Below are 25242 nucleotides of genomic sequence, written 5' to 3'. Positions count from 1 at the left end.
ATGACTAAATAAATATGATGTGAAGCTGCTCGTGTCTGCTGGAATGTGCTCCTCCAGTGCATTACGGCCAAATCGAGAGTCTTCCTGTGGAGAGCGTGACGACGTCCTCGCGTCTGACTTTCTTGTGGTGACGCTGCAGGATCTCAGTAGGATGAACGCTGATTCACTTGATTACTAGAAATGCAGCGCGGGTCAGTGTGAATTAGAGGACGCGGCCGCCGAAGCCTCTGCAGCCTGCGCCGAAGTCGCGGCGCTGCTCTGGATCTTGATGAGCGCACTGTTATGACACTCATCTGGGCCTCCTTGTTAACTTCCCCACAACAGACGTGATGTGCTCAGACAGGCCTGCGCCGTGTATTAGTCGGGCTGGTTGGGCTCAGATTGCACAGCAGCACACTCCAAGGTTCAGCGTGATCGCGCTCGCTCGTGTTTGCGTCCCGATCGCCGAGCCGAACAAAGAGGGCTGTTCAGATACGAGAGCGGGGCTTTCGAACAAGCGGCAGCCGTCATGGCTTCACGCTTGCGACAATCCAGAGCTGCAGCCATGCAGGCGATCGAAAGCGACGCCGGCCGACTCGCACTTGAAGAGCATTCTATCTATCTGAAGTGAAGGTGTTTATTGTTGAGAAAAGGCTTTGATTTGAGCTGTACGGTCGTTGAAGGGCAAGAATGAAGCACAGCCTGAGATCCCAGCGACCTCCCGGCTCAAAAACTCATACAAATGAAACCGCATTAAAAAACAGTCTTTGACCACTCAGAATCACGAAAAATACTGAAAACACTGTCGTAATGATGAAAAAACACACAAAGAAAATCACTCTAAAGTCAAAAAAGAATACTATGGCAACTGTTGATGTGCGAGTGAGAAAAGAGTCGCCTGTGTGCCTCAGCGACGGAACAACTTGTGCTTCAGGTCACACTGGATCAGAAACCAGCGAGTTACGGGACAGTGAGAAAATTTGTTATCAAAATCATAACAAACTCTGTAGCTTCTGTGGAACAAGCACAACCCTGTAATCTGCGACTGTTGTTGTTGTAGGCAGGTTTACCACATGCAGTTTGGAGCAATGACTTCAGCATTTAAAGCTTGGATTTCAATTTAACATATGATCACATCACACTAACAACGACCAAGGTCTTCACGACCACGTTAACAAACATGTTTGAGTCCTACACGATCAGGATCTGGAAGAGTGAACAAAGAAAAAAATATTCATGTTTGCTTTAAACCGGAACCATAAACTCTGACATTACAGTTAAATTTCACTCTCTGCTGGAGTCAAACGCTCCTGTCGTTGATAAAAGTTCATCCTAGATGTGCTCCGCAGATGAGTTCCGTCTCTCTTCTTCAAGTGCCAATGACATTAATCAAATCTCCATGATCACACAAATGTCTGAAACCAAATTTCTCCAAAACCACAAAATTAAAAGATTTGGGAATAATCTCTCTGGGAATTAATAAGCTGACAAAAACTGCAAAACAGGTGAAAGAAAGGGGGAAAAAAAACACCGTTATGTTAATGAGTCCACTTTAATTTGCAAAAAAGAAAAATTCCAATGCCAAAGTTGGAAGAGTTTTGGTTTTTTTTTTTATTTTATGTGTTGTTTCTGTTTGTGCCTTCCATTGTCACGAATACAGTCAGTTCAGATAGCCTTGAAGGTCTGAATACATAATCTCTGCAAATCTCTGAAGCAGTTTCTTCATATTTCCCATGAATGTTTGCAAGGTTTCTGCGATCAACTGAGGTCAAAGTTCAAAGTCTTTCTAACCTTTAAACTTTTACAGTTCTTCAATTTCATTTAGCAGACGCTTTTGTCCAAAGCGACGTACAACGCTGCTGCGGCGAGGTCCACCCTGGACCGGTCGCCAGTCTGTCGCACGGCTAACACAGAGGGACAAACAACCATTCACACCGAGGGGCGATTTAGGGAGACCAGTTAAACTGACATGCATGTTTTTGGGCCGCGGGAGGAAGCCGGAGAACCCGGAGGGAACACACAGCGAGAACATGCAAACTCCACACAGAAAGGCTCCGAGCCCCGGCCGGTACTTGAACCCAGGACCTTCTTGCTGTGAGGCAAGAGCGCTAATCACTGCGCCATCGTGGACAAAGCCCATCACTGCCTTCGATCCCTAATTTGCATAAAAGGTTACAGTGAAGACACTGGTGTACAAACCCTCTGCTACCGAAAGCAGACGTCAAAATACTGCAGGGCTGTCAATGCTAACGTGCTAACAGGGGGCTCGTTAAAATGCTAACTTCATACTAAACATGGTTTAAAACAAAGATGTCAAATGAATGTAGTTGTTTCCGTCTCATTCAAAGAAGGCGACTCACGCCGACGCTCGGATCCCAACGCAACAGGCATGGAGGAAGAAACCAACACTGGCTTCGCCAGCCTGTTTCACACTCACCTGGCAATTTAGCAACTTTAATACCTCTACTGCCCAGTTTTTCTATTGTCAGATGAGTCAGGCTCTGTCCAAAGGGTCAGTTTCAATATGAAAATATTACAAAACACACTTTTAAAATAGTAAACATTTCCCTTCGGCTCAGCGTAGAAGTGTAAAACAGAGTCCTCGTCTGCATGACAAACCCATGCCAGGCCACTAGTGGGAGCTGTTGTTTGTTTCTGTAATGAAACACGCACGCATGCAGAGAACAGTAGAACATTAACAATGGGAGACCGCGGACATTCGTTTGGACCGGCAACAAAGTTGGATTGTTATTCCAGTGACTCTCAAGTCTGAAACTCCCAAGTCCAGGAGCATCTGGACTGGAACCAGGACCAGGACCAGGAGAATATTCACTGGAACCAGGACCAGGACCAGGAGAATCTGGATTGGGAGACATGACACTCAGGTGGAAAACATTGCTCTTACTGTTGATCTGGACACTGGAGTGTGTGCATAAGGACTATTTACTGTGGCCGTGGTGCGCATTCGCTGTAGCAGCTGCTGTTTTACCTCATTTGCTTGAAGGCAGTTTTCAAAAAGTTCCACCCCATTGTCAAAAAGTTGCATTTTCAGTGGCTCTGAGCACAAACATTGAGTAAAAAGACCCCAAAACACATCAAAGCTTTTGTGTTTTCATTTGAAAACCTTGCAAACGGGCCTGAAACACACATTGAATAAATAAGAACTTGCTTACTGTTGCTGAAGTCGTTTTCTTTGAGGTTCGAGCTCAAGAATTAACCGTCTTTGATTACTTTATTCAAAAAACTTAAGAATAACATTACTTTGGACTGTACTAAAACCTACACTAAGAATAAATTCTTCAATATAATCAATTCACACTAAAACTTCAAATACTAAAAATATGATTGATTTACATCCCCCCCAAAAAAAACTGTTAGTTCCCCAGATCTGCTCTCAGTTCTTGAAAGTGACTTTTTCTGGTTTTCTGCACAAATAATTTTGAGAACTTCACACCAGTCAGAGTCTCTGCTGTGCTGAAATGCGGTACCGGAACATAAGTTGAGAACATTTAGTTTTTATATACAAATTAAACTTTAAAAAAAGGAAAAAGACACAATTCAAAATGTTGAAATGATGATCCAGAAGTCTGTGCAGTCAGTCACTCATGGTGACCAATCATCAAATTTATGCAAAATGAGGTGTTATGACGGCACACTGAGAACTTCAACCTGACTGAAGAACATAATTCATCTTAATTCACTGTACATGTTTTGTGGATGTGTAGCTGCATGACGGAATACGAACAAAATTTATAATATTATACGAACTGAGGAGTTTCAAAAGAGAAATACGTGTGTGTGTGTGTGTGTGTGTGTGTGTGTGTGTGTGTGTGTGTGTGTGTGTGTGTGTGTGTGTGTGTGTGGCATCACAAGGAAAAATCATAAATCCTCTCATGCAACAACAATATCCCAACATTATTATAAGGTCTGGCTTGATTTGTGCTGTCGCAGGATAAGGCAAACAAACAGCTACACAAACTTAGTTAACTGTGTCAAATAACAAATGGCATCTAAGATGGAACTGGAGAGAGAACAAATGGGGATTATATAATGATCACAATTCATTACCCACTGTTATGCCACAGAGAATCCCAACTAAAGCAAACAAAATTGTTTTGATGTCTGTGAAGCATCAGTGCCGGCTGAATGTTTGCAGGAACGCTGCTCGGATTTTTATGAATGAGCAGCGACGTCCATTTCAATTTCGTCTGGAAGCGGAGCGCACATACGGTCCCCTCGCGCCGTTTCCAAATTTAACACCGGGGGAGGGAGGGCTGCTCTCCAGACAAGCTTGAGAAAAAAAAGGGAGAGTGCGGGGTGGCCCTATTGATTTTTAGAGAGCTGGCTCTGTGATTGCCTGCGCGTGGAGAGCTGTAAATCAAGAGCGCTCGTTGCTCTTTTTGCTTATACAAGCAGAAGATTGGTGCACGGCAGTTGTGCCAATGCCGGGAGTACGAAACCTGGCCCGTGACGCACAACAAACCTGTGTTGTGTTGGAGAATAATGCATTGAAAGAGCAGGGGCTGGACTGACAGGAGCAGCTGGGTAGGGGAAAAGGTCAACCTGAGTTAATCAGCTAGAATCAGCATCAGCTGAGTGCAGAGTAACAGTATGTGTGCTTGCATATGTGTGTGTGTGTGTGTGTGTGTGTGTATGCATATGCTCGCAACACTGGAAAACAAACAAATCTTTCTCCTCATGCAAAAAGCTCTGGGAGAAACAGCTAAAGGGCATCATGACAGAGCAGAGAGACGTTGGAAAAACAGGGTTAAGACAACAAAATGTTTGATACTCAGCGTTTCATCATTAATACATGTCCGAGCATGTACTTGCACTCTGCCGAGACACAGGTGGTGCGGCCTCTCACCCATAACCTCAAAAGCATGCAGCAGGTTGAGGTAAAAATAAACCTGCAGCCACTTTGGCCGTGACAGGTAAAACCACCGCTGCAGCCATACATTAGTCAGTACGACATCGGGAAGCTGGTCTCCAACTGCGCTGTACAGGCGCACATCAATTTTTCAAATCATGTTGACAAAAAGCTTTCAGACTCCTGCTTTGACATACACTGCAAATTCTTTTTTCCTCCAACAAAGGTAAGCACTTATACTATATTTTATTTAGGAAAAAGCTGGTAGGTCAACACCTAAAGGCATGCTTCTTTATATAAATCACATGCCCTTGTGCATTGTGCAGGTATGCACACAAACATGTATGCACTGAAGAGAGAAAAACTGGAAATAACTCAAACTTTTTGAAATAAATACATCAAGAAACACGTTTCTGCACTTTGACTTGTGCGAGTTGTATAGAGTTAATCATTAGGCTGTGCAGGTGCTAGCCAGGAGGGGATTCGGACAATAAATGTCCTATTGATAAGTGCTGCAGTGACTATCCAGTGGCAAATGTAGACGATTAAAACAATCACATCAACAGAAATGAATACTGATAGTATTCCCCAACCAGCAGTCCTTAATAAAGTTAATATCCCTAAATATAGATGATGTGCAATTGACATTGTTCATCTCTCAATGCCAACAGTTTGCCCACAAATTACATGTGGTGTGTACGTCTGAGGGAAAGACACACACACAATGAAAAAAATAAATAAATCACAACGCTACCAACAAGGACAGAAGACACCAAAGTGTTCGCAGGCCTGCGGAGGAGGGTGGAGACTCCAGGCCTTATCAGAATTACCAGAAAAAGAATCATTAACAGGTAGCTTTAAAATCTGCAGCATCCCAGTCCGTTCGGCTGGTTTCAGCTTTATAGATGATGGATTTATGTGAAGGATGCCGGCGTCTCTTGATTGCACCAAGTTAAACTTTAAACGGTTCCAGACTGTGTTAATAATTTGAAGGTGGTCTTGGTGCCGTGCTCTCCTAAAGGGCTCCAGTAGTTTGCCTTTTCCCTGCACTGGGGTGTAAAACGCACGTCACACATTGATCCTAATAAAGATAACGCGGGTATAGAAAATGGTTAAGTTGGTGGTGGACGAGCAGGGACATTCCAATTAAATCATTTTCTTTCTGTAGCCCCAGCCAACTGGCAAGCTCCACACCAGATTCTGATCTTTCCGTGAAGGCTAGAATAACTTTTGGGACTTGGCAGCCCACCCTGTTACCTCAGCCTTTGCCGGTCAGGTTAACTGTGAAGGTTGGTAAAAGTCGGCATCTTGTTGAAAGTGCCCAGAAGCCTGCTGGGTATGTGTGGTCCAGGGTTTGCGAGTGCGACCGAGGATCAGCAGTCCACACTGCGGCGAGGCCGTGAGGCCCAGGAGACTTCAGGTTCGTCCAGAGCCTCGGAGGAGCGGCGAGGCGGTCCAGCTGACCCTCAGACTGTCCCTGCTCTACTGGTGGACGTGTGTGAATCGGGACTACAGGCGAACAGCCGGTCGGGGATGGTTGTGTTCGCAGCCTTCTGACAGCTGACTTTGACCACTGAACAATCCAGAACCTTCGTCTTCATCATGGAGCAAACCAGACTAATCTGTGCAATTACAGTTAGTTCCCCAGATCTGCTGCAAGAACTGTTTGTTTAACTGCACTTAGGCTTTATTGTGTTTTGTTTTTTTTATTCATTATTGTTGTTTTAATGGCATTGTCAATTTGGTTTTATGTAATAAAAAATCAATTCTGCATTACCCGAAGAGGTATTTCGCTCTGAGGCCGTCCACATCGTACTATGGAGAAGATAATCTGCATTTGGGTTAAAATTTCACTACTTTTAACCAGAGCGGAGGCTCGAGAGGTGAACTGTGGCTAACCATATATCATCATAAGAAGACCTGAACTTTGCTTCCAGGGGCTTTGTTGAATGGAAAACCAAGGCAGACACCTGTTGCCTCCCCCTCTCAATGCGTGGCTGACTGCATCTGTGCCTGAAAGTGGCTTTTCACCACCATTTATTCACATAACTGGGTCAAATATTGCTGCTGACCGGAACCCTTGACCAAAACCACACATGACATAAATGAGTGTGTTTTCGTTGTATCATCTCTGAATCAGGATGGTCACTTCCTCACACTGTATGGCTGCAACCTTTCTGCAGTGTGTCGCAATCATTTGAACTTTGTATGTTTGAACCCAGCACCCCCCTCCCCCTCCATTAGCCCCTCCATGTGAAGCACGTCCCGACCAAGCAAGGCTTTGTCTGTCTTCCCACAGCGCAACATGCAAGACCACTGGCAGAGCCAGCTTCCGTCCCTCGGCCCACGCATGCAACATTTGCTTAAACTGATTGAGAGTTTGTCCTGCACGTGCGCCAAATGTCAGCGGCTGTACATAACATGTTACACGAGTGGCGCTCGTCCTGAACCAAATGAGCCGCGATGTCAATAATTCATCACCTTAACTCTCTTCTTAGTACGCTTTACATCTTTTATTAAATAAATAAAAGGGAAAACATGCAGACATGGCAGCAACTGAGTAAATAATCTACACAATAAGCCCTCCCACACCTTCAGGACTTATTTTTTACTGCAGAATAGCCACGTCTTTGTCTTTGACGCAGCCCTCAGAGAGAACTGAACCCCCTTTCAGGTATTACATTTTTGCTCGATTATCTCACTAGAGATATGATCTGCTTGGTGTTATAAGCCCCGCTGAGCCTTCCCTACTCCAAACACAATTGGTTAGGGTTTTTTTATCCGCTTGTCCTACATTTATTGTGTGTCAAACAATTTAGTGAACTGCCCAAGGCTTTGACTTTTTGAAGTTGCTCTTAATATCATTTAATATCAACTAATGATATAGGTCAAGACTCATTTTGTCGTTATTGCATTTCTTTTCCTTTCTTTTTTTTTCCCCGAGATGCAACATTTGGGTCTGTTTTCTGCACTAAAGCCTATTTTCAATCATTTGCTTAAAGTACTGATAACTGAAAACTGAACTTCCCCATGTGGGATGAATAAACGCTTAGTTTATCTCACCTTATCTTAAATTCCATTTTAATACATGTCTGCCCACCAGCACGCTTCTTGCATCGCTCAATATTTAAAGCAAATCATGTAATTTTTGGATGACGTTATTGGATGTCAATAGTGGTAAAGGTAAAGCTAAAATCGTTTCCATTATGTGTCTGTGTAAACACTCTGTGTAAACACTCCGTGTGTTCAGATAGTGTGTTTACATTGCACGTGGTCGCCACACGGGATTGAGAGCACGTTTTTCAGCCAGTGGTGATGTTTCAAGAAACTGCATGGATTCTGGACAGTAGCACGAGGATCAGCACAGAGTCCGGTCCACAGCTGTGTGGTTACATAAGCAGACAGACAAAAAAAATAATTTCTGGAAGTTTTTTTTTTTTTTTTTTGTTAAGTTTAAAAACACATTTATTGCTTGTGTTTTGTAACATCCTCTGGTAAAGTAGAATTATCAAATTTTAACTCACGATGAAATAATAGAATATTACAGCAGATAGGATTGGCTAAAGATTTATTTAATAACATCAAACGCACTGCTTATTTCCTGGATTTGTCTTCCAATCTTTGAGAAATTATAAATATCAGAACTGTGAGCAATTAACTTTTTTTTTCTGCATGATCAAAAGTCCAAAGCGCTGTGACCTCCTATCTTGAATCGACTGTAGTTTAAAGAGTGTTTGAAATGAAGTAAAAAGGTGTTTTAATACAAAACTCTATTGTACATTTTCAAAATGAAGCAGTTTGTGACAGACACATTGCAAAAAATCATCATATATACTAATTAGGTTATAAAATGCTCTCAATTAAGACTCAAATGTTGCATTTCACACCATGAAACTTGATCAAAGCCATCATTAGATCTTTTCTTTAAATCCACTCACCACAGTTGTAATGTCTTTTCTATCCGATAACAGTTTGTGTAGCCATCATAAAGGGATGGCAGTGGAGCCGTGCATTACCCAGACTGCAAAGAGCTGCTGTTGAAACACAGACTTTAAATACAGCAGCGACCACAGGATAGAGACCACAGCTCATGAAATAAAAACTAAACTTAATGTGTGAAATTGGTGGACTGCCAAGTTCAATCAATAAAGTAACCCGGCACAATGGCTGACACAACAAAACCCACGATATTTAATCTCCCAACAGAAAAAGCAGCAGAAAATCAAATTCCCAAGAGACGTACACATGCGACTTTCCACCGTAAAATGTCAGCGGCGTACGTCGTGTTTGTTCCGCAGGTGTGTGTGAAGCTGTGCTGCTCTCGTACCTGTGTGGTCCGAGGCTTGTAGGGCGAGCTGCTCTCCAGGTCCGCCAGGATGCTGGTCAGGGAGTCGATCTCAGCGTCCAGGCTGGAGCGCCTCTCCTCCAGGGTCTTCTCCGGTCCCTTCATCTGCACACAGGCATCCAATACAGTCGACTCACAGAGTACAGTCACCGTAATCAGTTCAAGTTATTTATGTACGTACCTATGTATATATGTACGTATGTATGTGATGAACGGAGAGTGAGAAATTTGAGGTTATGGATTGTCTGTTGGAACACTGACATTTGATTAAGGGTGATATTCAGTAACCGATGTTGGACGACATTGAAGGGTATTTGAACAACACCAGGAAGCTCAAACAAGTGTTCATTATATGTACAGAAATTAAAATAACTACCAACTACATCAACACTGTCAATAATAATTCATTGAATTTCCTTCAGATTTCAGTCCATCCTCAGCTCGGCTGTAGTGGTCCTTAGTCAAGTGGATGGATGGATGGAAGGATGGATCAATGCATGGATGGATGGATGGAGGGATGGGGTGATTGGTTGGATGGACTGATTGGATTAATGGATGAATGAATGGAGGGATGGAACGATTGGATGTATGGATGTATGGATGTATGTATGGATGGATGGATGGATGGTTGGATGGTCTGGGTGATTAGCTGAGCTGATTGGTATCTGCTGGTATCTGCTGGTGTCTGCTGGTATCTGCTGGTATCTGCTGGTGTCTTGCTGGTATCTGCTGGTATCTACTGGTATCTGCTGGTGTCTTGCTGGTGTCTTGCTGGTATCTGCTGGTGTCTTGCTGGTGTCTTGCTGGTATCTGCTGGTATCTGCTGGTGTCTGCTGGTATCTACTGGTATCTGCTGGTATCTGCTGGTGTCTGCTGGTGTCTTGCTGGTATCTGCTGGTATCTGCTGGTGTCTGCTGGTGTTTTGCTGGTGTCTTGCTGGTGTCTTGCTGGTATCTGCTGGTATCTACTGGTATCTGCTGGTATCTGCTGGTGTCTTGCTGGTGTCTTGCTGGTGTCTGCTGGTATCTACTGGTATCTGCTGGTATCTTGCTGGTGTCTTGCTGGTATCTGCTGGTATCTGCTGGTGTCTGCTGGTATCTGCTGGTATCTGCTGGTGTCTTGCTGGTGTCTTGCTGGTATCTGCTGGTATCTACTGGTATCTGCTGGTATCTACTGGTGTCTTGCTGGTATCTGCTGGTATCTGCTGGTGTCTGCTGGTATCTGCTGGTATCTGCTGGTGTCTTGCTGGTGTCTTGCTGGTATCTGCTGGTATCTACTGGTATCTGCTGGTATCTGCTGGTATCTGCTGGTATCTGCTGGTATCTGCTGGTATCTACTGGTATCTGCTGGTATCTGCTGGTATCTGCTGGTGTCTGCTGGTATCTGCGGTATCTACTGGTATCTACTGGTATCTGCTGGTATCTGCTGGTATCTGCTGGTATCTACTGGTATCTGCTGGTATCTACTGGTATCTGCTGGTATCTGTTGGTATCTGCTGGTATCTTGCTGGTGTCTGCTGGTATCTTCTGGTGTCTTGCTGGTATCTGCTGGTATCTGCTGGTATCTGCTGGTATCTGCTGGTGTCTCGCTGTCAGGCTCTGGCGTCGGTCCAGAGAACTCGCCGCTCTCTGCGAGCGACTCCGACGTTCTGGCTGAACTCTTTCGGACGGTGGATTCTAGAAAGAGTCCTTCATTCCACATAACTTTTTCCTTTTAACCATTGAAGACACTGTGCGCCTCTGAACACTCAGAACTTAAGAAATGCTTTAATACCCATGTCCTGATCTCCGCATGGCCACTATTTTCCTTTTTTAAATAACCCATTTTAATAACAGTTACAGCTCAGGTTGAAAAGGTGACTTTACTTTGGCGAGCTTTTCTCAAATGTTCAGAACAGCTCTTCATCGATGACGAATAATTCTGACTTTGTGATGCTTGGAGACATTCTGTCGTGCCATTCTTTTCCCCGAGCCCGCCTGCCACGCTGCTTTATCTTAAACTTTGGATTACAGTTTCTAAGTTCATGTTTCACCTTGACCTCAGAAAATCCTTTAGAAAGCCACACATCAATAGCGAGATAGAACCGCGGCAAGAAGCAAGAAGCAAGAAGCAAGGCATTGTCTGAAAGACAACTTTCACAACGCGCTGCACTATTCACCTCCTGCATTTCACCACTCTTGGATTTACAGTATCTCATTCTTCATGCATTATTCATCGCTATCTCATCCAGCCGTATTTCAAACAAAAAGGTCAATTCTTTAAAATTAAAGTCAGATGGCTCTTTATTCCATATTTTAGGCACGCTCTATAAAACATGATAAGAACTGCTGCGATTTTTATTTAACTGGTTTATTATCAGAGGAGGCTTGAAAGCATCAGTAGCGGCATCACTTGGGCACCTCTCACTGATTTATTCATTTTTTTTCCCCCTCCCGCTCTTGTTTCACCTCAGAGGGAAAACACAAGCTCAACATGTGAAAAGACACAAAATACTGAAGCTTAAATCAAACAAAACTGTTGCACAAAAATCTGGAAAGTAGCTGAAACTGATTTGACCGTCGCTGGCACTTTATTTTCTACCCAAAAAAACAAAAAAACAACAAAAAAAAAAGAAAGAAAGAAAGCAAGCAAGAAAGAAAGAAAAATCTCGGGAATTTTCTCCCTGGAATGACAGATATATTTTTAGTCTTCTGAACTATGCTGCAACTGCAAGAAGACTTCTTGCAATTGCCTGCGGGGGCTTTTTGAGTTGGCTGGATCAGTGACTGCTTCTTATTCTAATGTTATGTGTTTGGATTACCTGTCACAATCTATTACAGGCAGGGCCTTGCCTCCATTTGGAGCGGAGCTGCTGCTGCTTAAAAACATCTAAGACAATCACAAGCGGGGGGTAAACAAAGCAAAACACTAATGGCTTGTCTCAAATCAACAAAAGAAAAGGGAAAAAAGAAGAGGAAAACTTGTTTGGCGGTGATAACAAGGAGGATGAAAGGGAGCATCGCGAGGCTTTGTGTTGCGGAGGAATTCGCCACGTACGGCTTTGCCAACACGGTCAACAACCACCACGAGAAACGCGTCTGTTTCGCTCCAACGAAAGGCTTCAGCTTTTCTGCAGAGCGGCGTAATCCAGACATCTCTCGCCGACGCTGGGAAGTCGCGGCATGAGCACAGTTCTGCCTTCCTCTCAGCAGAAACACCATTTAACTGTTGATTTATTCATTCAGTTATGCACAATTTCTCTGCTGAGGCCAAGAGAAGCAGATATGAAGACATTTTGATTGATATCCATCCCCCCCCCTTTTTCTGAATGGCGCCTGCAATTAAAGAGCTCCGCTCTGGCTACAGGACATATAATTAAGATACCAGTGGTGTATTAAGGAATTAAGTTGCAGGCCAGAATGATTCTAAAGCTAGAATAAAAGGAAAAGAAAAAGTTAGAGACAAATACAGGAAAGCACTTTGAAAACTAATTGGGCACTTAAATTCTTGAGAGGTTTCAGTCCTACAATAATCTGCAGTCTTTAGCCGTCCATACTGTTCCCAAGAAAATTAAAAAGTTCCAAATCAACAAAGGGAAAAGAATGACGTTTCATGTCAGTTCATAACAAGACACAGCAAAGCAACAGAAAATCACAAATATAGCTACTTCATCCCCCACACACGAAGAAAGTCTATTCTAAATCAATCAGTCCCGCCAAACGCCGAGATCCTCACACACCTGACTCTAAACTCCGAAGACACACACAGGTTCACACAAAGTCCTGATTTTTAGCAGAATTAAAGCATGTGGTTGTCACTGAACCCAGGGGCAATAAAAGGCATTTATTAGTGTGTGCATCTTATTTTTTAAGAGACTGGCGTCTATGACAGCTGCACCTCTTGTGGCTTTGCATTGTAACTTACAACACAATTTAAGCTCATTTTATAAAAAACAAAAAAAACACCTGATAAAATGTGTGATTTATTAAAATGACTGGTTCTACCCTTCACTTAATCTTGTGTTTAAATATATTTCTCAGATTCCAGTTGTTCAAAGGACCGGCTCACATTGTGTAACGCTCATGTAAAACTCTAGCAGTTAAAAGGAACACGAGCAAAAACGAAGGTCTTAATTTGTGCTGCGGCACGCATATGGCACATGTTAGCAAGAGTTACAGCTCAAAAATATCTTCACTTCACTTCCAGCCCTCAGTTCAGACAGTCCTGCCCGGTGGCCACATGTGGTACTGCAACATAACTTAAAAAAAACTTCCCTCAACAATGGTTTTGCTAAATGTCTCATGGGTCAGTGTAAAGTGATCTAAATCTGATCTTTTACTTTTATGTGCCACAGATCAGATCTGCTTTTGGACTTTGGAAGCAGAAAAACGACTCATGCATTCAGATATAGTCAGATATATTGAGGCTACAGGCCTCATTCATATGTGGAAATTAATCTGATCTGTATTGGATATTTGCCAATGTGACCGCCATGGAACCACGATGATTTGATTTTCTTAACATTGCATCTCCAGAGACATCAAATCTGCGACTGTCTGGCTTATTTCGTTGCGTGAAAAAGCTAAACACACGGACACAGTGGTCCGACACTGTTAGCTAAGACAAGGCGCTGCAACATTAGCTTCAAACATCTGTTAGAGTGACAGTGTGGAGACGGGTACACAGCGTTAGTCTCCACGTTATGATTTCAGATGTACTTTTAAAGAAAGTTAACACACTTCTGTGGAATGTGCCACTCACAGACACTGAAAACAGTGTGAGGATCAGCTAATAGCTGCTCTACTCGGGAGCAGATGGGGCAATAATCACCCAGCAAGGACAGCCTTCCTGTGAAACGACCCGTCCTCCTTTAAAACTACTGATATGGGAAAAAGTCACATTTTCAGGTTGCTGGCTTATATGTAAATTTTTGAAAAATGTTAAATGTCCAGACAAACCGGACACGCTCTCAGGCCCTGCGGTTCACCAGGTGCACTCTTACCGGTCTGGTAACATGTTACTGTTGTTCTGTTTACAGGTGTGACGTTCATTTGCAAAAGTTATATTTACCCAGGGAAACTCACACCGGCGGGTCCTTCAAGTCCACCTGACAGCTCTGAGCGGAAAGGTTAACCATGAAATACCACGACTATCACCACTGAGATAAAAGGGTTTAAACAGACCTGACAGTCAATCATAAATCATTATGTCTCCTCATGATAGGACAAAACAACCTAATGTGTGTAGACACACACACTCACACACACCTTCTGCACTTAAATATTTGTTCTTTGGGAATGTTTCTCAGAAACAAACACGCCGGCCGCTAATCCTCTCTCAAGCACTTGTATTTTACTGCTGTTTGCTTTGGTTTTTTTTTAGTAGTTTAGCGCATGAGGGCCACGCAACGGGAGGTTTCTGGACACACCACAGCGTAGGAGATCTCACACCGATCGGCCGTGACGTTGTAGCATTGACAGGCGATCACAATAAAACCGGTTATATCTTTATCGCAGCACCTGTTTTTGGTGTGGTGGTCAACGCCGGTCCACCTCCAACAGTTATAAAAATGTAGCGGAGGACGTCCAGATCAGTCACTGTCCCAGTGGCCGAGGGCTGTTTTTACAGCTAAAAGACAACCTACACACCTACACAGGAAATTTAAGGCTAAAAGCTGCATTTCCACAAGCATTCTGAAAATGTTTTTCACCAGATTTGATGTCAAATGAGGAGAAACCTCAACGAGCAATCAAACCTCCAGATTAACCTTTTTAACTCCAAACTCTACGGTAAACAAGAGCCACACAAATTTCCCTTTATAAAATAAATGCGAAAGTCTTTCGCTCCTCATCGCCACTAGGCTGCAGTGTTGAAATCTGTCCTCAACAACTTCTTCCAGAGAAGAAGTATAGAAACCAGGAAGAGACGCCTGATCATGCCAAAGCTGCCAGCGCTCATCTGATTGAGGGAAAACATAAATAAAAATCTATATCCGGATGTGACAAAAAAAAAAAAAAATGAGGGAACATTTCTTAAACTGCTCCAAATACAAACCTGAAAAAAAAAAAAGGATCATGAAAGTCTTCGGTCAGAGTCCACTTCCATAACCACCGAGACTCTGAGATTCCTTAGAAATAAATCCCTGCTTGTGACCACAGAGTGAGCAGAGGCTGAAGTGTGTCGACTGCGGACGTTGTGCTTGTGCAGCGGTGAGCCTCCAGCAGACGACTGCTCTGAAAACTCAGGGTCTCGTTTCTGCTCTGATTTTCACTGTCTAGTTTGGATTGATTTGCATAACCGTTTTTCATTTGGGATAATTGTTAAGTGTTCATTTTTTTCCCCTACTTAGATGATCATTACTTCTTGACTTGTGTAGACGCTGTTTTGGTCCCATGGACATGACAGATAGCTCGACTGTGATTCTCTGAGAGCTTGATGCACACTGAGGAATGATCCCACACAAAAAAAAAAAAACAAAAACTGAATTTAAACTTTCAAACTTCAGTAAAAAGAACACAAGAATCAAATCAGCATTGGCCAGCACCCAGAATTTAGATAACAGAACTCATGTAATGAAAGTTGGCAGTAAAAAAACGAGCAAAAAAAATAAATAAATACATAAAAAATGCAGCTGTAATCTGACTTCATAAAATAGAAAAGGGCCTGTGTGGGAGTCTGAGGATCTAATGATTTGCTGAAATGTTTCTAATAAGAGAAGTACATTTTGTTGAAGGTTTATTGCATTCCTCTCAGCTGCTGTGTCTCCTCCTCAGTTCTAAATGCGTTGAGGGAGAAAGGCTGACTGCGCCTGGCATCGCCTCGCTTCAACAGAACCGTAAAATTAAAAACTCTCCAGTGTCTTCTCGCTGCACCTTTTAAAATAACCCGGGAGCGCTCGTAGTTTACGCCGAGGTCAAAACGCCGCGTGCGTTGCTAATCCTGAGGGCGCAGTCTATATAGTTTGCCGTGTTTACAGTAGCACCGTGTGTGGGAAGAAACGGCGGATTTACACACGTTGCATAACTTTATTTCAATTATGCAACGATCTGTCTCCAGACTCACAAAGAAAGCATTCATTTAGGACGGATAACTGCTCCGATCAAATGAGGGGCTTGAAGAGGGAGAGTTTGCTTTCTCCCATTCGTTTTTTTTTTTTTTTTTTTCTTTCTTCCTGCTAACGCTGAACAAAAGAATGTGAAGCACTTGGGAGGATTTTTTTCCTCTGCAGAGGTCAAGTGTTCAGAGTGTCAGTTGGAGCAGAGAGGCCAGATATCCCAGGAGGCCACATGCCTGTGGGGACTGTGACCAGCAGAGCAAAGAGAAGTGACCAGCCTCCACCAATAGGTGTCATCCTTCTATCCTCACAGCTCCCAGACTCTGTGTGTGTGTGTGTGTGTGTGTGTGTGTGTGTGTGTGTGTGTGTGTGGCTCCAGGCTGCATCTGGAGCTGGACATTTCTGCACTTGGCTGCAGCTCAAATGCGCAGACAGTTGTTTGTATGTTTATTTATTTACTCTCCCGTGCCGGACCCGGTGCGTGAACCGGAGTGTAGCCGCTCGGGGCTGTCTTTGATTCCTACGCCGCCTCTTAAGAGAGTTACCGACAACTCAAGGAAGATGTGAGGCTGTGGCGGCTGTGGCGGCGGTGGCGGCGGTGGCGGCTTCTCTCACCTGATAATCGTACGAGTTCACGGGCGGCGGAGGAGGGAAGGAGGTGGGGGACGACGGGAACGCAGCAGAGTCTTCCGCAGGTGGCGGAGGGGGAGGGTAGTCCGCTGGGAGGGAGGAACGGAGACACACACACACACAAAGAAAAACAAAAACCGCTTATTAGATACTTCCTCTTTTATTCCTGCTGCCAAACTGTCACATTTCTGAAAGGATCGCCTCTCAACACACCAAAAATAAGAGAGCTTCACGTTACGGAGCGTCGCAGGTGCACAGAACAACAAGGGCGTTCTGGGGGTTGGAGGGCGACGGGCCCAGTAAATCCTGTGAACCCTACATGTTACGGCGGCTCAGGCGGCTCACATGATGCCGCGAACGGTCCGGGCTGAAAGCAGCTTACGCCGTGAGATTTACCGAGCGCCGTGTGTTGTGAAATGTAGGAGTCGCTCCGCAGGGGGTCCAGCGGTGAAACAGATGAAAGATTTGAGTTGAACATATTTCCATTCATTCTGTTTAATCAATATGACAAGAACAATCCTCACCAATCCGCGGAATGAGAAAAAGCCATAAATGACACGAAATTACCGCCAAGCTTCAAATAGGTCACTTATAAGTACGTTCATCTAAAGATGACGGAGGTGTCCGGCATGATTATGTTGTAATAAAGTTTAGTGTTGCATTTATTGACAAAACATATTGTCAGGTTTAAGGCTGAAATAGGTCAAATAGTTTGACACAAACAATAAACACTCTCCATGTAATCTGATTGTGACCGACGGCCCCGCTCCTCAGCTCTCACCAGCAGACCAGCTATTTCCAGCTCCGCCTTCTCTTTAGCTCCACCTTCAATAGTCTAATCTACTACAATCGTTTCACTGAAAGTTATCTTGTTTCTGATTGCCTGTGAAAGGTTAAATACTAATAATGCTCCATCATTACACAAGATGACCCGTCACACCACTGTCTGAAGGAGAAAGGTTCCCATGGCACACTGTGCAAACTCAGATTCTCTTCTGTTGTGACGGCCGTTTGTTTGCATGAGTTACAGCTGCAACGTTTTCGTCCTCAGCAGAACGGAACCTTTTGAACTTTAACAATCTGAGTCGGCGTCGCCTCATAACTTTATTCACTGATACGATCGCACAGAAGAAACTTTTGTTTTTGATGTTATCGGCTGGCATGGCATCATTCTCACATCAAACCAATGGTAAACTGGTCCAAATGGAAAAAAAACGGGTGTTGTATTATAAAATATAAAAAGGTTGATTGAGAACAAACAATGTACAAGTTAGTCACCAAACTTCACATATATAACTTATGCAAACGTATGATATGAAAACAAATAAATCTACGAGTGAGTAACAAGTTATCGTGAAATTTTCACATAAAACGATCATGTTGTAAAGTGTAGACTCTCAAAGATCTTTCATCAATACAGCCTGAAGAAATTATTTCAGCAACTTTACAGTTAATCCAATGTTTTGTTTTTTTTCTTCTTGATGCATAACGTGGCAAAAGTGCAGAAATGCACTCATGGCATACCTGTATCAAACAGTGGCATTTAAAAAGTGTCAGTGCTCACCGTGTCGAATTATTAACAGCGTAATTTAATGCACAATAATTCACAACAATTTTCCTGAACAGTAATCTGCCTTAAAAAATCAATTGAGACGTTTGAAAGAGGTCACACAGAGAAGGAGAGTGGAAGAGACAAAGCAGTGGAGCCCACGTCAATGGATTGACACACATAATTGCAGCAATTTGGTTAACTAAGAAGTACTAATCTGTAGTAAGCATGTGGGCTTTTCTTCTCCCTCTCTCTCCCTCTCCGAGATTGGAAATGTAAATGTTGTGTTACAAACGGGTTAGACTAGGTGTTTGCTCTGCCAGAGGAGGAAAGACAAGCCAAATTTAGTAGTTCTGAAGTGCACGCTAATCCAAGGATTGCATCCAGCCACATGTTTCAGACAGGATAAGGAGTTACGTGCCAAATTAAATTCTGATTTGGCTTTCTCTCGGCGCAGGACTTAAGACTGCATCATTTGACCATGTACTTCTAAGTACCAAACCAGACATGAGCTTTGCAAATTAAAGGCTTTTATGAGACGTAATGGGAATTTGTTCCAATGCTGAGACTTTGATGAGTCCTGTTCAGAAATTCCATTTGCTTTCCTTGGCTTTTATCTGTTTTCATTAGAATCTAATTGATGTCATCAATGTAGTTTATCCAAGGCAGCTGACCAAATTAATTAAGCCTGCTTTCTTATTTTTTTTTTCCCTTAGTTGCCTCAACAGAATGGGGTGGTGGTGGAGGTGGTGGTGGAGGGGGGAGTAAAGACAGAAAGATAATGCACCATGGGTAAAATTGGACACATCTGCTTCTTGAGCGTTACTACATTCAAGAAATTGTGAGCATTGCATTAAACATTCCCTCTGGGCGTGCGAAGGCCTCCATGTGAATTGTTTATGTAATAACCTTGTGACCTCCACTAAAACTCCAGAGTGTAACAGCTCCTCTAAACCTCTGGGAGAGAAAATAAAATATGCTGCTCGACAACAAGGCCCGGCCCCGGTCCGCCCTCCCCTCCCGCTCCGGCACAGATCCTTCCTCCTCCTCTCCTGCTTCTCCCAGTCAGAATATAAGTCACTTGTAACTCCTGGCTTACGCAGAATTAAAACATTGAGTTTCGTGTACGTCTCTCTCCAACATCAGAGATGTTTGGGATTCATCATTTCAGGAAACACAAGTGCTGTAAATGTTTCAGAGACGCATGTTTTATTGAAAAGGTCGTACGGTGGTGGATGTGTGACGACGGGGAGCGGGAACGGGAGGTCAACGCCGCATCTTTTTGCTGAAAGGATCTTTCCTCCTTCTCTGACCTTATTTCTCTCACATCTGTCACGGCGCCAGTCAGTTAGAGATTGAGATGTGCTAACGCGCTAATGTAAAACACCACCGCTGGTAGCGCTCGTATTCCCAGTAGTCCTTTCCAGCAAAGCCGATTTTTCTATCGCTCAACCTTGAAGTTGTTTGCAGCTGATTCAGGGCCGGCAGAGAAACAGTCACTTAAGAGAAGCCTTTCAAATTAAGTGGCGTGTAATGTTATACCTTATTTCCCATAATTGAACATTCCTCTGCAAAAAGGATTTACCTGACACTCATAAAAACATCGACTGTGCCTGGAGGAGTTTAAGCACTGTGCTTAAGGACGGCGTTCATTCAGACGACTTTACACCGGTGACAACTGTGACACAGTGTAATCAGCTCCATAACTATACATAAATATATATATATCATCTAATAATAGAAAGCTCAAATAGAAACACCACCAGATACATATGTAATGTAATCCGAACAGTGAGATTTGACTTTGCAGTTCACACTCACCCTCAAGAAAACTACAGGGACGGAAAAGACACCTGTTATACTACATGTGGCCACTAGGGGGCCGTGTCGTTATCCACTATCAACAATTCAGCGAAAAATAAAACTCCGTGACATTCAGGTCTATATTGTTGTCATTGTAAAATCTCTTTTTTCATCTAATCTCTAAATTCTAATGATTTTTTTAATAATAGCGATAAAAAGTCTGGTAATAAAAACCAAAGCATCCAGTCATTTCACTCTCTTTTCCAGTTAATTTGTGGATTAACTTTTACTTTGGGGTGAATTTCCGCCGTCAAAAGGAAAGAAAAATGAGGAAGACAAGAAAAAAATCTGCACTCCCAGTAAAAACCTAAGTCTATTGTTTTTTCCTTATAAGTCTGTTTCCGAGAGACTGTGCCGACAAGTGCCGTTTAATCTGTCCAGACACAGAAATTAACTGAAAATGTTCATTAGCACACTGTTTTTTGCTGTCTGTCACAGTGCATCTAACTTCAAAATGAGCAGAAAGCGTGTTGGAAGTGTGACGTCTGGTCACCACAGTCTGTAAAGCTTCAGGAGGAAACACCGGACTGGGCTGTTAAATTCAGGACTGCTGCTGATCCTGCCGAACACTACCAATCTCAGGGTGATGCTCTGTGCTTTATTTATATTTATCTATTTCATTTCATTCAGCGTCATTCAATAGACGCTTCGCCCATCGCAGTCGACTCATTTTCAGGGTTAATAAATCCACATTTTAAAGACTGCATACAACAGGTTTTCCTGTTATTTGATTTTATTATGAAAACACTGACTATTCATGGAAATCAGGTTTATTTCAGTGTAGCAAACCTGCGAATCACAACTGTTTAAGGGGTCAGCGACTGGTGAGCTGCATGTGGACCGTCAGTCCACATATAATGGGCGCAATGCAGCTTTTACGAAATTTCATGTAAATAAACGTTCACCTTTTGCTTTGTTGCACAACAGTGTTTTATCTCGCAGTTCAAGTACAATATGCTTTACTTCCTTCCTGCCTTTCACTGAAAGCAATAAATGTGTCCAAATGTACCTATCAGAAAGGTAACCCTGAATAAATAAATAAATAAAAAAAAAAGAGAAATACAGAAAAGAAATGCCTTGAAGTAAAATAGAGTTGTATTCAACATAGAAAGATTCATTTGCTTTTACTGCCAATATTGCTGTTTACCTGCATGTTTGATTTGTGGCGAGAAAAAAAGACTGCAAATACCAAAGCTACGATGAAATTGGCTAAAATGTAAAACAGCTAAACGAGCTGAAAACTGAAAATCGCTCCGGATCTCATTTAAAGTTCATTAATGTTATTACTGCACCGTAAGCAGTTTTATTAAATACAGCTACATTTGTACACAGAAATCTATGGGCCAAGCTGAATTTCATCTAAAGATTTGCAAACTCCTTACAAAACGGGTGATTTGTGCCTCCCGTGGTGTATTTTATTAAAAAAGCAAGAGATTTTATTTACAATGCAATATTCGGAAAATTAAAAAAAAAATAAATAAGATACTATAGAAGCTTCCTGTGTCTTGTGTTACTTCAACACAATTCAGCTGAATTTTATACAAATTCAACAGACGTGTGCCTTCTGAATGCACCGGAACATTAAAACGACGTTTTGAAGGCGTGATGAAGCTGGTTATGTGAGACGGTCGCTGCTTCCCCTGGACCAAGGTGTGGGAATCCGGGTGAACGTTGCTGACATCTGAGCATCTGAACAGTTTTCCAGGGTTTGTTAGCGTGTAAGAAAATATCTCCTTACCAAATTTTCCTAAAGAACGAGATTTAAATCTTCTACAATTGCAGTCGGTCCGTGGCTGGTGATCCACACCAACCACAGATCAACCCAGTTACTTCCTCAGTTTTACCGTTTGATTTTGCGCTCAGGCTCTCAGGCCGTCGTCGGTCCAGCAGAAGGACGCCACAGTGGGGCATCACTCGCACACCTGAATTAAAACCATCCCTACAAAAATCCCTCATTGAGAGGCAAAAGCCACACTCCGGGCCGGATAGGACGATAGGACTCTCTCCGTTCCCCTGGCGCTGCTGCCATCCTGGTTTTTTTTTTTTTTTTTTTTGAAGCGGCGTGAGGCAGTCGCAGCAGAGCGAGGCTCCACTTCCTGTGCTGTGAATGAAGCCAGCTCCATTTGTGACAATGGGGAGATGAAAGCTCCGAGTGAGCGCTAATGAGAGAAGCAGCAGGAACACCTACTTAATACGACAACTTCCCCTCTCTTTATTGAGCAATTACTTTTAAGTAGCTGCTTTGTGAACAAGGAATCCTAATCAGTGATTAAAGTTATTTGAGAGGCCATAAGAGGTATAATTGGTTATCGGGGACTCGAGTATTGTTAAGGGGATGATAAAAGGATGGAGATGGATCCAGCTGTGACACTGGGACTAATATTAAACTTTGTTTTTTTAACCAAGTAAGCGATACGGTTATTAACACTTGGAATGCTGTGTCTGACTGTTAACTGCGGAAGTCTCATATTTGTGCTGTGTGTGTGTGTGTGTGTGTGTGTGTGTGAATATATACGTCTTTAACTGTAAAGTGATACAGCTCTTGAAAAAGAGAGAGGAAAACACTCCTGTGCTCATTGCGGATGACTTTTTGTTAAGTACTTTAGTTGTGTGGCACGGATTAGTAAACTCCGTGGGAGGAAGATTGTACGCTGAAGGTTGAGCATATGTTTACAGATTTACATATGTACTATATTATCTGATTTCCACGTGTGTAAGCGCTCGCCATCTGGCCTGCAAGGACTTAGGACAAAGCCTGGCACAGAACACAACTGCCTTTCGCATAATGTCTCACACAGAATGCTGCAAGCAGCTCACACACACACACACACACACACACACACACACACACACACACACACACACACACACACACACACACACACACTTAAAATACAGGGGAAAGGGCGTTTCGGGTGTGCACAACATAAATCACATCCCACAAGTTATAACTGCTTTACGGCTGGACGCCGGAGTCCCCGGTGTCGGCGGGTGTTTGGTCTCACTGTAGCCAAAACAAGAGTGTGGCGGAGCAGGGACGGCGTCGGCTCATGTGTGTCGTGTCACTAGCATGAACTGCAGTGTAACAGCTATGTGTTGCAAAGTTCACCCATCGACGTGGACAGAAGCAAAAATGTAAATACGTCAAAAGAAAATACAAGACGACTTTGTGGTCTGTTTGTTTTTTTTCCTGTTGCATGTTGCGGGAGCTTCCTTCCTCCTTCTTGAGGGTTAGCGTCTCAACCTGCCTCTGCAGTGATGAAGGGTCATCAGGCACACTCTATTATCATGGCTTAATTTGTTCTTTTTTAATGTGTAAAATAAATATTAATGTCAAATAATGCCACCTTCATGAGCAAAGACCACATATTTGTTCATGGAATTGTGTTAAAAACATTACATTTGGCTGCACTGCTGAATTGGCACAAACCTGCAGCAACCAGAATTAAAACTGAGAGGAATTATCAGAGGAGGGACTCAACACTTTTTCATAGAGAAAAACCTTTAATCCCTTCCACACAAACTGCACAAAGTGGTTTGAATCCACATGTTTTATCTCCATGTTTCAAGTGCGCCGGGGCAGAGGTTGAAAGCACATTGTTTTGACATAATTATGGACCCCGTTTCATCCCATCTCCTGCTGCAGAAAGGCAGCCGAGCCCTGCTCTTAATTAGCCCGATATGTATAGAAGAGTGATTCATGACTTCATTTGGTGCAGAGATGCAAGGGAAGGATTTCAAGTCTTCGGAGACGCACTTGTTTTAAGTGTAAAGGAAGAAGGTCGGAAAAAGGCTTCTGCTCCTCTACGGAGAGTCGAGTCGGGGAATAATAGGTGGATTATGTCTTTCTATAAAAGCAGAGAAACAAATAGAAAAAGGTGACGACGTAAAGACGGAACGGGGCCCTTCTCTAATCGCTGGATCCTTCAAACGATGAACGAGCTTTTCATTTGCTCTCTTACAATGTGACGTGTGAGCGATTCATCAAAGGAGGGACGGGAAGCTCTTCTGCTGTTTTGTACAAACAAGCCGGAGCGACGCGGTGAACGGAGCCCGTCGGGCGTCAGGCCGGGACGCCACTGCCGTGTGAACCCAGCCGCTTTCATAACACCAACACTCTCCCGGCGGCCTCGGTCGTGCGGAGCCTCCGCCGTCAATCTCCGCCGCTATTCTCTGCCGCCAGTGTCACAGGTTACGTGAGGCGACAGCGCCGACGCTTCCGAGGCGGCCGTTTCAGCTTTAACGCTCGTAACGACAGCAAATACCAGGACGACCTTCAAAAGCTACTGCCAGAAAGTCAATTTATAATATCATTTGACATGTCTAATGAAGAGCTATTCATTTTACACTGGAGAGAAGTTTCCAAGGGATTCACCGGCACACGTTTCTAAAACTGACACCAGTACTTCAGCAGTCCTCGCTGGGTGGAATCAAGCCGGAGATTTGGTGTCATGTGCCATAAAAGTCTCCAATAATAAATGTAGACATTAAAAATCGGCAAGGAAATGACTGCTGCGAAAAGCAAATGCGAGAGGAAAAATATATTATAGGATGAAACCTTCCTGAATGTGATTTTAATATTAAAAAATTAAAAAAAAAAACAACTGACGTGTAAATAAATGAAAATCCTGTCAGTAATCCACAAAACCAAACAGAACATGACCAAAATCTCACGTCTGAAGTCAATTTTTTAAGTCAAAAACATGATTCAGGTCTTTAAGAAAAACTCTTCAGCAACACCATGAACTTACAGGACTCAGGGGCCAGACGGCGATTAGTGAAAAGTTGTAGCTGAATTAGATTTACACTCAACCAGGGAAATACTGAACACCCAGAAATACTCAACTTCAGGGAAGAGAACAAAGGAGAGGAAGAGAAAAAAAAACTTTCAAAAAGATCCATTAAAATCTACTTAAGCAGACAAAACACAACAAGTAGTTTAAGAAAAAAGTGTAGAAGCAGAGATAAAGTTG

General features: G+C 43.2%; 1 protein-coding gene across 3 annotated transcripts in view; it reads right to left on the bottom strand.

The window, feature by feature from the left end:
- Positions 1-25242, bottom strand: part of lpp (LIM domain containing preferred translocation partner in lipoma) — a 168461-nt gene that overhangs the window by 75899 nt on the left and 67320 nt on the right. For all 3 annotated transcript variants that reach the window (XM_030083324.1, XM_030083325.1, XM_030083326.1), the window contains 2 exons: positions 16843-16946; positions 9177-9299 (listed from right to left, as the gene is read on the bottom strand). In XM_030083324.1, coding sequence (XP_029939184.1) covers positions 9177-9299; positions 16843-16946 — 227 coding nt within the window. The remainder of the gene's footprint in view (positions 1-9176; positions 9300-16842; positions 16947-25242) is intronic.

The sequence above is a fragment of the Salarias fasciatus genome, chromosome 23, assembly GCF_902148845.1.
Source record: "Salarias fasciatus chromosome 23, fSalaFa1.1, whole genome shotgun sequence".
NCBI classification, from domain to species: Eukaryota; Metazoa; Chordata; class Actinopteri; order Blenniiformes; family Blenniidae; genus Salarias; species Salarias fasciatus.
Note: the sequence above shows the minus strand (reverse complement) of the source record. Positions and strands in the feature narration are given on the sequence as shown.